General features: G+C 41.3%; 1 protein-coding gene across 2 annotated transcripts in view; it reads right to left on the reverse strand.

The window, feature by feature from the left end:
- Positions 1 to 483: 483 nt before the first annotated feature.
- Ublcp1 (Ubiquitin-like domain-containing C-terminal domain phosphatase 1) overlaps positions 484 to 13791 on the reverse strand; it is a 33926-nt gene continuing 20618 nt past the window's right edge. Inside the window, exons 6-7 of one of the 2 annotated variants that reach the window (XM_045763408.2) lie at positions 9210 to 9296; positions 484 to 4202 (exon numbers count right to left, since the gene is read on the reverse strand). In XM_045763408.2, coding sequence (XP_045619364.1) covers positions 3936 to 4202; positions 9210 to 9296 — 354 coding nt within the window. In that variant the 3' untranslated portion in view covers positions 484 to 3935. The remainder of the gene's footprint in view (positions 4203 to 9209; positions 9297 to 13791) is intronic. The other variant, XM_045763409.2, reaches the window with a different exon arrangement.

The raw sequence follows: 13791 nt of genomic DNA on the forward strand, positions 1-13791 counted from the left end.
ATTTTAAATGCAGTATAATGGTAATTGGTAAATAGATAAAGAGCTTTTTCACAACTTCAAATGAGAAAAAGCACATATCAGTGTAGAGCAAACATGAGCTGAATAAACTTTCGCTGTAATATGAATAAAATAAAAAAAATTCCTTAGTAGGATTATTTGTTGTATGTATAATAATAATCTATAAATTTGAAACACTAAAGGACATATATTGAGTTACTTGGGCCAGTTTATATATTATATAATAAATTCAAAAAATGAATTTTATCAAAATATTTTTTGATATTGTGTCATGTATCTATGAAAAGAGCACACCTTGCCCTAATATAGAGGAAAAGGAAAAAAGAAAATACCCTTCATAAAATAAACAAAATAATTATTATAGGTTGCGTGTATATAATGGTAATACAACTTGGGAACACGTGCCTTATAATTGTTGCTTACTTGCAACAATATTATTTTGAGGAAAAAGGACACTAATTGCTATTGAAATTTTAATTTTAATTTGGGTTAATGGAAAATTTTTGCTTTTAGGCTGCTTTTTAAGCCACTGTGGATATACTGCTGCAAAACAGGTGTCCCAGTGTTAATAAAAATGGTCTTCATACCACAAGCTATAGAAGGCAGCAAATTTAAATACAAATTATAGTACGTGTATAATATTTAATAATTCCTTATAAAAAGATTTTTAACGTTGCTTCACTTACACAAATGATATAACTGCCCAACTATGCCCTGAAAACATGTAGCGGAATGACTACACTCCGTAGTACGATGATCTCCATGTGGGAGTAGAGGCATTGTTTTCTGATCTGGAAGTGTTGTACCAACCCACATTCCCACATTTATAAACACTATGACAAAATGCTTCTTTCAGTTACATTAGCAAGAAACTAAATAAATACTAGGACTAATTGGTCATAGAACAGATCTGAAAACCACTAATTTGTTTAACATGCTTTGAGAGTACAATATATTAACATGCATGGTCCGGTATCTGGCCCCATATCTGCAAGCAATGTATGCTGGCCTCCATACATGCTTAAATGTATGAGTTGCTTCTTAGTCATGTACAGCACATACATCTACTGTACAATACAACAGTGTTCACAGTACGGATTTGTTAAAAAAAAGTACAGAAATTCCTAATTATACTGGAGTGAATCCACACTGAGACAAACCAACATTTTAATTTCAATAAGGCAAAATCAAAATACATTATGTAATACATACTACAGTATTTTATCAAAATAAATGAAATCATTTTATAGTATGTGTGATTACTGAACTGTAATCACAGAGATAAAGCTTTGTTTGTGGAACCCCATTTTGTGTGTGTGTGTGAATGTGTACAATGTGCTTGTGTATGTAATTACCCAAGTGTAGTTACAGGATGAGAGCTTGTGTGTGTGTGTGTGTGTGTGTGTGTGTGTGTGTGTGTGTGTGTGTGTGTGTGTGTGTGTGTGTATTTGTGTTTGCTTGTGTTGCTCGATAATACTGAAATATAGTACATTTCAAAATACTTCAATTATGCTTTCAAAGGTGTATTTATGTTGAAATGTTATATTAAGATTTGTTAATTTCAGTGCTGAATATAATAGGGTGGTAAATAATATAAAGAAGTATATTATATATAAAATGTCATGTATAAAAATTAACCATATCATACAACAAATTCTACTCTGTATCATGTAAAAAATTATATAATAATTACAAGATTTCAGTGTAACATAATGCACACTTTAATAAAACAGAATAAATAACAATGAGAGGAAATCTACAAGTTAGAGAAGGAAAATAAGGAAGTGAAGAAGTGGAAGGCCTCACATGCCGAGGTGGAAGGCCTCACATGCCGAGGTGAAAGGCCTCACATGCCGAGGTAGAAGGCCTCACATGCCGAGGTGGAAGGCCTCACATGCCGAGGTGGAAGGCCTCACATGCCGAGGTGGAAGACCTCACATGCCGAGGTGGAAGGCCTCACATGCCGAGGTGGAAGGCCTCACATGCCGAGGTGGAAGGCCTCACATGCCGAGGCATGAAAGGGGACCACACTATCAAGACACATCCAACCAAACTAGTTCCAGTACCTGGCCTTGAACCTAAACAAATTACAACATACAACTGCTGTGAATAGACAACTTGTTAGACAATAAACATGCGACTATCCTGCTGGAGACTTGTGATGAATATTTGGGATCGAGATCACTGCTGCTGGAGATTAGGAATGGTATTCAGCAGATGGTCAAGTGGTAACTTGGATCTTATGCTTTACTGTGAGGGCAACAGAGGACAGAACCTAAGATCTATGTGCTTTTGTGTAATGTGTATCGCAAGAGAGCATGGGTTGGTGTATAAAGTGTATGACAGAGAGCATGGGTTGGTATATAATGTGTATGACAGAGAGCATGGGTTGGTATATAATGTGTATGAGAATAGAGCATGGGCTGGTGTATAATGTGTATGACAGAGAGCATGGGTTGGTATATAATGTGTATGACAGAGAGCATGGGTTGGTGTATAATGTGTATGAGAATAGAGCATGGGTTGGTGTATAATGTGTATGACAGAGAGCATGGGTTGGTATATAATGTGTATGAGAATAGAGCATGGGTTGGTGTATAATGTGTATGACAGCATGGGTTGGTATATAATGTGTATGACAGAGAGTATGGGTTGGTATATAATGTGTATGACAAAGAGCATGGGTTGGTGTATAATGTGTATGACAGAGAGCATGGGCTGGTGTATGTGTATGACAGAGAGCATGGGTTGGTATATAATGTGTATGACAGAGAGCATGGGTTGGTATATAATGTGTATGACAGAGAGCATGGGCTGGTGTATAATGTGTATGACAGAGAGCATGGGTTGGTATATAATGTGTATGACAGAGAGCATGGGTTGGTGTATAATGTGTATGACAGAGAGCATGGGCTGGTGTATAATGTGTATGACAGAGCTATGGGTTGGTGTATAATGTGTATGACAGAGAGCATGGGTTGGTGTATAATGTGTATGACAGAGAGCCATGGGTTGGTGTATAATGTGTATGAGAAGAAAGATGGGCTGGGGTATGTTTGACAAGAAAGCATAGATAGGTTGGTGTGTATTGTGCACGATTTGTAAACAAATAGTTGACTTTCCACACGATTAATATCAATAGCAGGTAATCCCAATATTACACAGCAGAAATGCGAGTGGGAGGTTGCCCGAGTCACCCAACTCTTTTAGTCTACTTGTCACACCCGGACAATCCAATCTTTCCACCGAATTAAATTTTCTCTTTTTGTAAAGCCAGAAAAACTTCTACAGGATTCCAAACTTTAAAAGCTTCCATCTATTATTTTTTTACAGTACAGGTACTTGTGGAGTTGACTTATATCAAAACATTTTACATAACACAATACAGTATTACAAAACCAAAATCCAAACATACTGTTAATAAAGTTTTATTACATGTGACCAAATTAAACAATTTTCTCATGAATCTATTCCAATCATGTACATATTTTTCAGGTATGTATTCTTATACATATTGTATTGCACAGTTCCACAGTCTTGTTGTCCAGTTTTAAGTAAAATGCAGAAATATGTGAATCAGTCAAAATTAACCATTTATTAATTCAAATTAAAATATGTAAATTGTCCACAAGTTTGTAATTTGACATGCTATTAAAATACTATGGAAACAATGCAGTAATCTAAGCCAAAGTGTTGACATGGTTGTGAGCAGTAACAATTTCAGCCGCCTCTTAAAACTGTAGTGAGAACTGGTAAAGCTTTTTCAGTTTATTTATCCTTTGTCTATACATACCAATGAAAGAATTACATAAAAATTCAACTGTGTTGCCATAGCAGAGATTTGGCAAAGCAGCACCTATAGTCATCCTTGCAAGCAAATGCTAGCCAGACCGCTCCTTAGCACTTACTGTCGAGGGTCAGTTATAACCATCCTTACGATAATGTTCCCATTTACTATGGTTGAGGGTAGAAATATCGGACATCTGAGCAATGTCCTCCAAGTAGGATGCTAGGCGCAGCAATTCACGATCGGTAGCTCGATTTTGGTGAGCCTGTCGGAAGGCTCGGATCTTAAGGCCATTTTGTGGGTTCATCAAGAAATTGCGGCGTAGATCATCAAACATTATAGTGTTTTGTTGAGTGTAATGTTTGTATTTTCCCCATATAACACCCAAGGGTTTTACCTGTAGAAGAAAATTTAAGTCATAATCAAGACATCATCAATTAATTAAAAAGACAAGTGTTGAATGTAATGAAATGCACTTTTCTGCAGCCCTCAGTAGCTTCTCTGTACTAAGTGCTGGTTAAACCATGCCTTAAGGCAAAACATCAGGCCTCTCAAACTCATCCTGACCTACAAGAAGCCAAGACCAGACTCTGGCTCACTCCATGATGTGAAGTGAGCTTGGGGAGATCAGAGATCTATCCAAAAATTGAGTAAAATCCCACCTTGAAAGCATGAGCACAACAAAACAAGCAACTGCCTGAACGAAATTAGGGATTTAACGGTAAGAGTACAAATAATGATTACTATAATACAGTATAAACACACGAGCCTGAAGGAGCAGGTCACCCGAGGCTCCGGCTGGCCAACTACCTCCCTCACAAACAACCCAAAACAAACCTTATGGTAAAGGAAACAAGGTGGGGAAGGCAAGCTATGGAGGGTCTCACCAGAAAAGTGCCCTACATTATTTTTCAATGCACAATTTTAAACAGGACCTTGTCAGTAGCTCCTGACTCCCCTCTCTATTTCACAACAGTGGTTCAGTACAGGGGGCTCTACATTTCTGAAACAGAAAAGCAGTAACAAAAGGCCCCTGGCAGGTGACCAAGCAAAGGAAGAAACATCATAAGCACAGCAGAATACAAGGAATACAGAACTACAAGAACATGGCAGCTGTTGACACTAAGCTACTAGGGGTAGATAAGAGACTTAGACGATTGTCATAACCTTCAAGATCACCTGGACAAAAATAAGTATGGAGCAACACTGGCAAATGAAATTCAACGTGGATAAATGCCATGATAATTTTTATTTTTATTTTTTTTTATGTATACTGTACAAGAGTTCTTACATTCTTGTATAACCACTAGCACTCATAGCATTTTGGGCAAGTCCTTAATCCATGTTCCCCGGAATATGACACGCAAAATCGTTTAACAAGCAGGTACCCATTTTACTGCTGGGTTAAACATAGGCTACAGTTAAGGATTTGCAGCAAGTAAATCCCGCTGGTCAGGATACGAACCCGGGACAAAGCGCTCGCGAAACGCCAGGCAAGCATCTTACCACTACGCCACGGGGAACTGCAATACTGTAGAATGTGGAATAGGAGAAAATAGGCCACACACAATATGTGGGAAGGTACTAAAGAACTCTGACAAAGAAAGATCATGGGGTGGTTGTTGATAGTAGACTGTCACCAGAGGACCACATAAACAACATTATGCAAGGAAGCATGTGCTATGCTCTCCAACTTCAGAATTGATTTTAAACACAGTACATGGATTGTGAACTATTAAAGAAATTGTTTACAAATTTCTTGAGACCAAAACTGGAATATACAGTAGTTGCATGGTGCCTGTATCTCAACAAGCACAAAATCTGTACACCAATTGATTGACAGTTGAGAGGCAGGACTAAAAAGCCAGAGTTCAACCCCCACAAGCACAACTAGGTTAGTAAACCATGATCATAGCTCTCATCCTGCAACTACACTTAAGTACTTAAATTTAGGTAATTATGTAACAACGATCACAAAAATACTGATCCAAGTATGCAGAAACACCACATATGAAAAAAATAGAGAATGCTGAATGCATTTTCAGCTCAATTCGTCTTCATCGAAGCAAGATAAAGAGTGGCAACTCTAGATAGTAACACTCTATCTTGCTCTGATGAAGGCGAATTGAGCCGAAATTGTGTTCACCATTTTCTTATTTTTCACGATGTGTTTCTGCACACTTAGGTGAAGGTGTGCACACAAGCACAGCAAGGCCAAAGGACACCCCAAGCAGAGCCTAAGGCCAACACCATGTGCATCATCAAGAACAAGCCCTCAAGACCGAAAAAACAAATCAAACCTACCAGGACAGACCACAAAGGCCAAAAACATAGGAAATCAACAGCTAGGAAAAACTCAGCACTGGGGATTTGAAAACCAGGGTCACAGCCTCAGGACCTGTAGGAGACTGAGGATATGAATTAAAAAAAAAAAAAGAGACTGGCATGCGGACTGTGAGCTGCTAGGTAAACAGCCCAGGAACAGCCAAGCTCGCAGTCAAGAAATACCTGCAAGGTACACAGCTTGGTAAAAATCGAGGCACAATGCTCGAGAATCACCAGGCACAACGCCCAGGAACCATCGGGAACCACGTCTAGGAAGCCAGGCACACAACAATCCAGGGCATATCTCAGGAATGATTGGACATAAGAGACCAAGAACATTTGGGCACATAGATCCCCTCACACACCCACTAGTCTGCCAACACACCCACTAGTCTGCCAACACACCCACTAGTCTGCCCACCCACACACCCACTAGTCTGAACTAGTCTGCCCGCCCACACACCCACTAGTCTGAACTAGTCTGCCCACCCACACACCCACTAGTCTGAACTAGTCTGCCCGCCCACACACCCACTAGTCTGAACTAGTCTGCCCACTCACACACCCACACCTCACGGTTAGAGTGCGCTCATCCTGTAACTACACCTAAGCAATTACACACAACTACACTGCCCCCCCCTCCTGCTTGCACCCCCCACCCACTCGTTCCCTTAACTGACGAGTCTAAATATAAATTTTAAAGATTGCCATTATTTTATAACTTTTTTCATATTAACATTTAACCACTGCACTGCACAACGCGCCTTGAGGCTCTCAACAGGAGGTGCGCAACGCACCTCGGGGATCTCAAAGGTATAGCGTATGATTCAAAACTCCCGCTGCTACACGGGGTTCACATCAGCTTCCTCAGGGCTCTCCTAAACAGACGCCATTTAAAAAACAAATTGTGGGCAGCGTTCCCCGTGTGTGAAGGCCTCAGTCCTGAGTGAGCAACCAAGGCTGGCGCACGCAGCATGAACTAACAGCATTGCTGTTCAGCTTGTGACCACAGCATCGCCTAAAAATTTCAAAATATATATGTATCTGGTATTATTTAGTCATGATAGTATTACAGAAGACCCTGACAGTGATAAAGACTGTGTACAATGTTCAGATATCATTGAATAAATGCTGTTCAAGATGTTCACAGCAGCTAGCCACAGCACACTGCCATTAATTCATCCATCTAAAATTCTTCAAATGACTTCTCATGTGCCTTTACAAAATAAACATGTGGAAAATTATTAATTTACATGATATAGTGACCAGTATTCTGATAATAGCAGGATTGTGGTGAGAATCAGCGATGTGGGAGGAGGAGTATTGTTGGCGAGGGAGGGAGGGAGGGAGGGAGGGAGGGAGATAGCGTTGTCTGCTGGCTGGCGTGTGCCAACATGTTATTGACGGCACTCACCATACCAGCTTAGTGGTTCACTATGGTGAACACAAATGTAGATACTTATATATAACGTGTGTATAGAGGGTAATAACAGCAAAAGGAGTTTGTTGGGAGGAGCCATTTTGGTGAGGGAGTGAGTGAGGCTGTTGTCTGCTGGGTGCTGTGTGACTTGTCGTGTAGTGGCCACTATCATGTTTGGACACCATACCAGCTTACTTATACAGTTAAGGTGAATAAAACATGTAGACACTTATATATAATGTGTGCATATGGTGTAGTAGTAGGCATCCATCAGTCTCAGGAGACTATGGAGTTGCTCTCTGGTTGTTGGTCTGGAGTGGCCTCTCCAGGGCGCAAAGCCAGGGTAGGTTGATAAGGAGAAGCTGTTACCCAAGCAGCAGGTTCCCCCCTCACCACGGTGCCGAAAGTCTCCAATGGAAAGGCAAACGCCAATACGATTGATTCCAGTGCCGTCGCAGGAACTGTGAGCTCTGGAGTTGACCTCAAAGTTGGTGAAAGAAGGCACAGGGACTCCAAACCCAGAGACTGTCGGGGTAGGGGCCGAAGAAGAACCACCCCAGCAAGAGCAAGAACGACCCCAGCCTCCTGAAGCAGAGCCTGGGCCGCACGAGCCCCAGGAGGTGAACGTCCCAGTTCCGCACCTACAGGTCGGCTTCCTTCAAGACCAAGCAGAAGGAAGAATGATAATTATTAAATACAACAATTATTATTATAATAATTATTATAATAATTATTATAATAATAATATAATTAATAATTATCACTCTTCCTTCTGCTTGGTCACCCTACGGGGTGGCGGGGCCAACTGACCCGAGCGCTCCATCACACAGCGCCCATAATTTGCTCAACTTCCCAGCTCCATCAAGGCTAAAGTAAGTCACATGCATTATTTTTTTTAGTTTCCCATGATCAGAGACTGGATTTTAACAATATACGAAGAGAAAATAATTTTTTGGAAAGAATTTATTTTCAGCGCATGATGGGTTTGTCATATTTTAATGCAGAGCAGTACAGTGGTTAAACCAAGTAAATTTCAGCCAGATCAAAAGAAAACATTATTCAGAAAAATTAAAAATAATTTTAGTTTATGTAATTGAAGATCTGTAGGTAAATTTAAGGAAACTTTAGAAAAGATCTAGCTTTAAATATGCACAAAGGGCACTTTACTAAACAGTGAACTCCATTGCTTTGTAAGGCAAGATCTTATTGACCACTGGTTAGGATCTCCCACAATCCAGGTGGGTTTGTGTTACACAAGAATGTGGTGGAAAACATCTCTAACCATCCCTTCAGGGGTCATACTGGTGCTTTACATAATTTTCCAGGTGCAACTTGTCAGTAGAGAGATCAAGACACTGCGCTCTTGCTAACTACCTAACCATCTTCTAGTCACTACCACAAGGTGACAACACAAACACCACAGCAAAACTCTCCAGCCCAATCCTGTCACGTTCCTCTTGAACCCTATTTAAAGATAAAATTACCTACAAGCATAGGAAAGGAAAGGCAGGAATAGGAACCATGTGTACTGCTCAGAAGATGGCTTTCAAATACTGTATTATATAATCAAAGCTAGATTTCCGAGCTATCCCACTCAGTTGCTCCCTAAGGCAAGTATCGGTGAGAAGCCATCCTAACTACAACAAAAGTAAGGCTCACCTGGGCTGCGGAGTGGTGTGAACAGAAGCTGCGAGGGGAGAAGCGGCAGGAGGAGCAGCAGCCGCGCACCTTGGTAACCGACCCCGCCTGAGGAGAAGAGGGTCATCATGATGAAAGCCTGCCCAAGGTGACACACAGGTGGCACAGGCAAAGCACCCTTGGGAAGGTACCAAGAGGCAATCATCCAGGTGGACTTCCAAAACCCTCAAGTTCTGATGTCAACACAGGTTCTTGCCAAAAAAGAAAGCCTTTAGTGTGGCAAATTTAGAGATAGACTGGGCCCCATGGATACACCTAGGTGCTGACTCTGCTTACTCACCCCATGAAGCAACTGTGAGACATTAGTACATAGCACCATGGTGTGAGACTTTGGTGAGAATCCTAGGTGGAGTGCAGAGATGCCAAGAGATACTGGTTCCTACACCATAGAACATCAATTATGGTTCTCCACAAGATGAAGTAACCGAGCCAAGTCTGGGCTCCTCCTAAACAACCAACTTTCATTCACTGATAAGAATGATGGGTTGGACTGAAGATGCACAAAGGATTCTCCACAACCAAATGAAATAAAGTCAAGATAACAAAACAGCATAAAACTCACTAACTCAATTAGAAGAAGTAGTCTTAAGGTAGAGATTTTCAACGAGGAAACTTGAAACTCAGGAAAGGAAAGAATATCTACCATCTTATTAAGGAAATGCCTATTCCAGCTCAAGGAATGGAGAAATAAGAGGTTGTCACACAATTCCCCTGCATAGCTGGAAAAACTGCCTGTTCCCTCTCACCTTCGTCGTAGACAGCCTATTCACAATGGACAGCCTATTCAGTAGACAGCCTATTCACTCCACAACAACATGAACTATAAATCTACAAATATGTATGTTCTGGAGTTCAAGCCAGGGTCAGACCCCCCCCCCCTTGTCACCCGCATCAGCCCACCTCACTGGAACTTGTTACCCTGCTGGTTCCTCGTTCCAAGTGAAGTTGACACAGGATGTGACGTCACTAACAGGGGTATAAGTACCCCTGACCAGCACCAAATGTTCAGTCTCTATCAGGTGCTCCAGGAAAAACAATGCAAGCTGCCACGATCTGCCTCTCAGTCGTTTCGTGCCCAGGTTGTGATATTTCAAGTGTAACCGTTCATAAGCCCAAGTTGTTTTCACTGTATAAATTGATCAACATGACTTTCATGCGTTTATTTAATGATTCTCTTTGCTATTGTGTAACAGCCAAGAGTTGTCAGATAATTGTTCTTGTAATTCAGTTATTTTATTTTTTATTCCGAGGTAATTTTTTATATTTTTTGCTTGAGTTTACTTTAACGCTTACCCACTTCTCACACTGCAAAGGCCAATACGGCTTTTTTATATTAATAACCCTTAACGTGCTCGGGGTTTAATATCCTGTCATCCCCACAGGCGCATGTCATTTTGAAAAAAAAAAAAAAAATTTTTTCTTCCTAACCTGTTAATTTGTGTTCACTGATCACGGGAAAAGTAATAAAAAAATCGTAAGTGGCATATATTGCCCGCTATAGGGCAGGAAAGTCTGGCAAATTATAGGCGCTGACTCAGCATGCGTCCCAGGCGGTCTGTTGCTCGCCAGCTGTCAGGCCGGAGTTGCCACAAAGAGATAATTACCTAATTATTTCAATGTCTCTGATTGATTTTTCATAGTTTTTTTGCTGTAATATTATTCAATAGTGTGTAATTTGATATATTTATATAATAAAATGAGTGAATCATCGCTGTACTCAAAAATATGGTGTGCATATTGTTGATTCAATTATGTTCATCAATCAGTGAACAAATACTTTGTTGGTTATTACATTATAAGCACAGGTTATATATAAGTATCTGCATGTTTTGTTCACTATAACGAACCACTAAGTAGCTATTATGAGTAAAAAAGTAATGAGGAGTGACCGCCGTGTACCAGCCAGCCACTCTCGCCCTCCCTCCAGTCATCTGACTCGCCCACATTCTCCTCCCACAATACTGTTTTTTCTATAATTCACTATATACAGACGTTATATATAAGTATCTACATGTTTTGTTCACCATAACTGTACATCTAAGCTTGTATGGTGAGTAAAGGCACAAAGACGTGGGACCTCACACAGTCAGCTGATGGTTGCCGCCCTCAAGGCCAGACGCACTAATATTTCTCCTCCAACAATACTGTGTGGTGTTATTACGCTATATACACACATTATATATAAATATCTACCTGTTTTATATACCATACTTGTACAAATAAACTGGTATGGTGCCCAAAGACCATCGTGGTAACCAGTAAACAACACCGTCGTCTGCACGGTGGCGTCGTGCAGACGACGCCACCGCCCTCACCAAAATGGCGGCTCCAAACCTTCTCTTGCTGTTTATACCCTCTATACACACGTTATATATAAGTATCTACATTTGTGTTCACCATAGCGAACCACTAAGCTGGTATGCTGAGTGCAGTCAATAAAAGGTGGCCACACAGTATTACTCCTCCCTCCATGGCCCACAGCACTAAATATCACCACAATCCTGCTATTATCAGAACCCTGGTCAGTTTTATCAGTCAGGGGTCTTCTGTAATAATATCATCGCTACATAATAGCATGAACAAGTATATTTTGTCATTTTTAGGCGATGCTGTGGTCACAAGCTGAACAGCAGCGCTGTTAGCTCATGCTGCGTGCATCAGGCTTGGTTGCTCACTCAATACTGAGGCCTAATAACACCCGGGAGTTTGGCCCACGATTTTTTTTTTAAATGGCATCTGTTTACAAGAGCCCTGATGAAGAAGTGGTGAACCCCGTGTATCCGCGGGCCGTTTAAATCTTGTGTAGTACTCCAACACATCATATGACGTGATGCGCAGTTGACTGGAACAACGTCCAACACGTCATATGACGTGATGCGCACTTTAAGGGTTAATGCTCGTGAAGCCTACCGTCTGCTCGGGAAGACTGCAGTACAGTACCATCTCACAAAACAAGACAAAGCAAGAGTGAGTGTCTCAGTCATGGAAGCCCAATATGAACCTATAGCAGGTATTTAGCATGAGCTGCCTATCCAAAAAGAGTAAAGTGAAACAGGACAAAAAGAGGAGGAACTGAAAGAATGGAAGGCTGAACAAGAGCAAGATTATGTTAAAAGCCTGCCACTCCACCTCAAACGGGCTACAAAGCCTAAGGTGCTAAATAAGGAACGCCACCATCTGCAGCCAGTAAAGGAGGCGATAAATTTTCCTCCTTTATCCTGTGAAGGATAACCCAAGAAGGCGAGAGTGCCTGAAGGCGTTTGTAAATCGCTGATGGCTGAGTCTTCTGTACGAGGGGAAAGGCAAGAATAGAACCATGTCTTGGTACACTACAAAAACACAGCTTAGAGCCAGAGTTGAACCAGTCACATAACAGGCACAGTCGTGGAGAGATAACCCGTGCCCTAACAGCAATGAGAAAATTCAAGAGGATTAAACTATTATAGACAGAAACCTGAAATCCACGAGAACACAACTCTGGCGAGGCAAGGGAGATGCAAGCCGACTTTCAGTAAAGGGAACCCTGAGACATAGCTGGAGTTGAATGTAATGAGAGGACACGCAAAGTGGTGGTACAAAATACACGTGAAGCATGTAATGAAACCAAACCAAAACAAAAGCCTAGCACGGAAAGAAACATTCCAAGGATAGCCAACAACACTATCTGAAAGCACAAAGCTAAATGTGGATCAATCATAGGTACAAACCTGACTGCACCAGGCAGTGAATAAGTTGACTGACAGAAACTCCAGGTGACCTGAGCTGCCAATTGGTGGCATCAGGCATATTATGGACTGGGATGTTTACCCTACAAGGCAAAATGATTGTTTGCCTTGTTTACCTCAGTGTTACTAATTTGTTTTCAAACCACTGACTGTTTTGATGTTCTTATACCTTCTAGTGTTTCCTCTTGGTTAAGAGTTGATCCCTAAGCTTCCCTTGCCTCATAAAGTGCCAGATTATGAACCTGGTGGATCCCAGTCGGCTTGAATTGGGTCTAAAAAGCCTCGTGTGATTCCCCAGTGCAGTACCATTAGTGCTACTGAGGGAGCCTCTGACCATGCAGCTCAGGTACCTCTGGACATTCAACTTGAGAACAGATTAGCACACAAGCCAGCAACTAGCAGGTACACAGCCCAGGAACCACTCAACACTTAGCCCAAGAACCACCAGTGTACACCTGCAACAGTCAGTTCGTACACAGAGAAGTGTAACACGGGGTAAGCAGCATCCCAACCTGAGAAATGAGGAAAGGATATGGCCCTGGGACAACATGGCCAGAGAGAGACAAAATATGGTATTATAACACTGGAAACTCCCCACGCACAACTTGGCATATGACAGAAATGTCCCACTTCTGGATTGGAAATAGAAGGGGAAAGTGAGGGCAGTCAGTCATCAAAAGCAGGCTGAAACCAGGAAAGACACAATTGAATGTATGTGAAAAGGGAGCAATGGCCATATGAGCACTCTACATTTAGAGTATGTCATGTCTGCCATCGACAAGGGATACCATCAGAAAGATAGTTATGGTGCCCCATCC

The sequence above is a fragment of the Procambarus clarkii genome, chromosome 65 (assembly GCF_040958095.1).
Source record: "Procambarus clarkii isolate CNS0578487 chromosome 65, FALCON_Pclarkii_2.0, whole genome shotgun sequence".
In the NCBI taxonomy this organism is placed as follows: Eukaryota; Metazoa; Arthropoda; class Malacostraca; order Decapoda; family Cambaridae; genus Procambarus; species Procambarus clarkii.